Source organism: Neophocaena asiaeorientalis, unplaced genomic scaffold, assembly GCF_003031525.2.
Source record: "Neophocaena asiaeorientalis asiaeorientalis breed wild unplaced genomic scaffold, Neophocaena_asiaeorientalis_V1.1 scaffold1211, whole genome shotgun sequence".
Lineage (NCBI taxonomy): Eukaryota > Metazoa > Chordata > Mammalia > Artiodactyla > Phocoenidae > Neophocaena > Neophocaena asiaeorientalis.
The window spans coordinates 43111-46541 of NW_020173209.1; the positions used below are offsets into that span (position 1 = coordinate 43111).

The 3431-nt window shown below is 64.6% G+C and overlaps 1 protein-coding gene across 1 annotated transcript in view; it reads right to left on the minus strand.

Moving 5' to 3' along the window:
* Positions 1 to 2236: 2236 nt before the first annotated feature.
* Positions 2237 to 3431, minus strand: part of FGFRL1 (fibroblast growth factor receptor like 1) — a 13674-nt gene continuing 12479 nt past the window's right edge. Inside the window, exon 6 of the mRNA XM_024744980.1 lies at positions 2237 to 3430. Coding sequence (XP_024600748.1) covers positions 3035 to 3430 — 396 coding nt within the window. The 3' untranslated portion in view covers positions 2237 to 3034. The remainder of the gene's footprint in view (position 3431) is intronic.

Genomic DNA, 3431 nt, shown 5'->3' on the forward strand with positions numbered 1-3431 from the left:
CCACCCACCCAGCACCCAGCACCCCCATCACCCACCCACCCAGCACCCCCGCCATGGACATCAGGAGTTTTGGCCCAAATGGCTCTCAGAAGCCCCAACAGCACGAGCCATTAGTGGCTGTGAAATCAGATCAAGACATTGACTCCAGCCCGGCCTGGGAGTCCCTCTGAGACACAGCTGGATTCCCCCTCCGCTCCCTTGAGACTGGGGGCCCCCACTCCCATCCCACAGGGAACCCCACAGAGCTGGGCATGGGAGGCATTTCTGTTCCTGTTGGGGGTCCTGGTAGCATCACGGGTGGCCTGTGACCAAGGGCACATTAGGGCCCGGCCTTGGTGTTTGTGGAGGGGCAACTGTGGCAAGAGAAGCCAGGGCGCGGTGCCTCAGAGCCCAGGAGGTGAAGCCCTGCCGCGGTGCCCCTCCTCGTGCCACTCCGGGCTCCCCAGCTCTGAAGCCCAGAGACTCTTCTCTCAGCCCGGTCTGCCACCTGGCCCCGCCTGCCGTCTGGCCCCGCCCACTCGCGCTCCCATTGGCTCCGCCCCGGCACAATCTGGGAGCACCCAAGCGGGGCGGGGCGCCAGGGAGAGGGAAGGAAGAGGGGGTGTTGGGCAGAGGGAGTGGGGCCGGTCAGTTGGAGGCCCAATGAGCAGATACCTGTCCTGGTGGGCTTCGTGGTGGCCAGGCAGCCCCAAGAGGATGGGTCTGTCTGGTCGCCCAGACCCCCCGCCCAGCCAGGCGCCCTAACATGTCCACAGAACGACCAGCCCATCAGCAGCCCTCTCTCCTGAAAGGGCACTGGGGGATGGGCCCGGAGCCACTGGTCTCCCGAGACCCAGGACCCGGGCCCCGATGGGCCTGTCAGGTCATTGGCCCCCAAGGCTTCCCTGGGGCAGATGATGAGGGTGGTCCCCACGTGAGCCCAGGTGGACGGCACTGTCCCTCAGGCCAATAAGGGCACCGGGCTGGGAGTGGCAGAGTCTCCTTTGAGGTTCTGGGGAACTGTACCCTCAGGGGTGCTGGGCAGGGGGCAGCTCATCCCCTGTGACCCAAAGATGGCCCACAGCCTGAGGCCTCCCCACTGCCCAGCGTCTACCCTCTCCCCACCCTTCCCCGCTCAGACTGAAACCCAACCAGGCGTCGGATGCAGCCTGTCCTGTCTGGGGAACACCTGTTCGGTCACCAGCTACGGGCTGCCTGCAGCCCACACTACTCCCCTGGCCACTGCAGCCCGGCTCCCCACAGCCAGCCAGGCCCTAGGTCTCCCGCGGTGTCCACTATAGGTGGTCTCCATCACCAGGCCAGAGCTTGGTCACTGCCCACGGAGTCAGGACCACCCCAGTGGTGCTTACCTCAGAGCTAGCCCCTGCCTCCTAAGAGACAGGAGTGGGGTCCACCCTGGGAAGCCAAAGAATGGGGGGAGATTGAGAAGGACAGGGGATCCCATCCTGCACTGCATGGGGGTCCCAGCGGAGGAAGGGCAAGGGGACTGGGGACTGAGCCCTGGGAGACGAGAGCAGAGGGAGGTGACCCAGCCCGGAGCTGGGGAGGAGGCGGGGGCGGACAGCAGCTCACTGCCAAGGCACGGAGGAGGGGAGACTCGGCCCCAGCCGTGGGCCCAGCACTGCCTGGGCAGGATGGTGGGCATCCCGACTGGCAGGTCAGGCAGAGCCTGGGCTTGTCTCCTGAAGCACTGAGAACCAGCGGCTCAGCCTCGCCCCTCCTGCCCATCTTCGGACATGCTGCGCTGGGGGCTTTGCTAAAATCACACCAGCTCTTAGTGCCTTTCTTAAGATGCTCCAGAACCTCTGGGCCAGGGGCAACCCGACCCCTGCCTGCTGGTTGGGTGAGGAGAGCGAGGCCACGGTTGCACACCCAAGGTGGATGGTGCCCTGCAGGCAACAGGCCCTAGCCCACCTCCGCACCAAGGCCACGCAGGGAACCCCAGAATGTGGGACGGGAGAAATGCGGGCCCTGCACTGAGGGCTGGGGGACCACACCAGTACAGAGAGGGGGGCCCCCCGGGCCAGATGGCAGGACTCTGGCTGGCCAAGGAGGGGCGTGCTGGTGAGTGGGGAAGAGTCCTCCGGCTCAGAGCGCTGATGGCGGGCCCTGGGGACCCTCAGGCCTCGGCCCCCGAGCCTAAGGCCCGGTGATGGGGTTCCTGAGAGCTCCCCCATCCGTCCTAGAAACAGGCACACGCGCACGCACAGATGCAGACACAGGAAGAAACACCAGCTTAGAGGAAAGGATGCACATTTTCTTGTTTAACAAAATAAATTAAATATACGAAGCTTCAGCTCAAACTCTATATAAAATTACAGAGGCCTGGGGCCGCCACGGGTAGTGGGGTGATGGATGCCCGGTTCCGAGGTGGACATCCAGTGTGGCCAAAAGGCCAGGTGGGTCCTGGGCCTCAGGAGAGGCCAAGTCTCTGTGGCCCAGCCCTCCTTTCATCATTATTAATATTATTATCTTAATTTCTTAAATATAAATATCAAGGGCCCCTTCTCTCTGGCAGTGGGACGGGAGGCACCCCCAGCCAGCTCCGGCCTCTCAGGACGGAGCCTAGGGCTGCTCTGCCGACCCCCCTGCCCAGGGCACTGGTGGACTCCTGGACGCCCAGGACAGGTGGTGGCAAAAATAGCCTGGGCAGGGACACAGGCGGGCAGGCGTAGGGAAGGGGTCGGAGTTTTTGGTTTGCAAAGCCAGGGTGCCTCTCAGATCTGCTGCCAGGCCGGGGTGGGGGGGTGACCACGGCCCCCATGAAATCCTTATCACGGGGCCAAGGGATTCCTTCATGAGCTAGCCCATCGCTACATGCGCACTGCAGTTACAACACAGACCTTCCCAAAGGCTTTAGTCTGAGAGTGTGTGTGTGTGTGTGTGTGTGTGTGTAATTCTGTGTGTCCAGAGGTATGTCACGCGTGTGTGTGCGTCCAGGTGTGTGTGTGTCTCGTGTGGGGCGCCTCGCACCCGCAGCCCGTCCTCCTCTGTGGCCCCGCCCCGGGCCTCCGCAAGCCCACCCCGAGGCACCCTAGCACTGGTAGTGGATGTGTTGATGCTGGTGGACTTTGCCCTCCACGTGCGAGTGCGTGTGCGTGTGCGTGTCCGTGTAGAGTTTGGGGTAGAGCTTGGGGCCGGCGGCTGAGCCCGGGCCCAGCAGGTGCTGGGGGGCCGCCGGGGGCCCGAGTTCCTCACACAGCCCCACACCGGGGCCGGCACCGAGGGTGGGGGGTGCCGGCAGGTCTTTGTCCCCGCCGCGGTCGCGGGCCGTCGCGGGCGGGCGATGGGCAGGCACCGGAGGGGCAGGCACGGGCGCGCACGGCTTCTTCTTGGCCTGGCAGAGCCACAGGAGCACGGTGCCCAGGATGAACACGGCGCCGGCCGGGATGCCGATGACCACTGGCCACGGCAGGCTGGTGGTCGAGGAC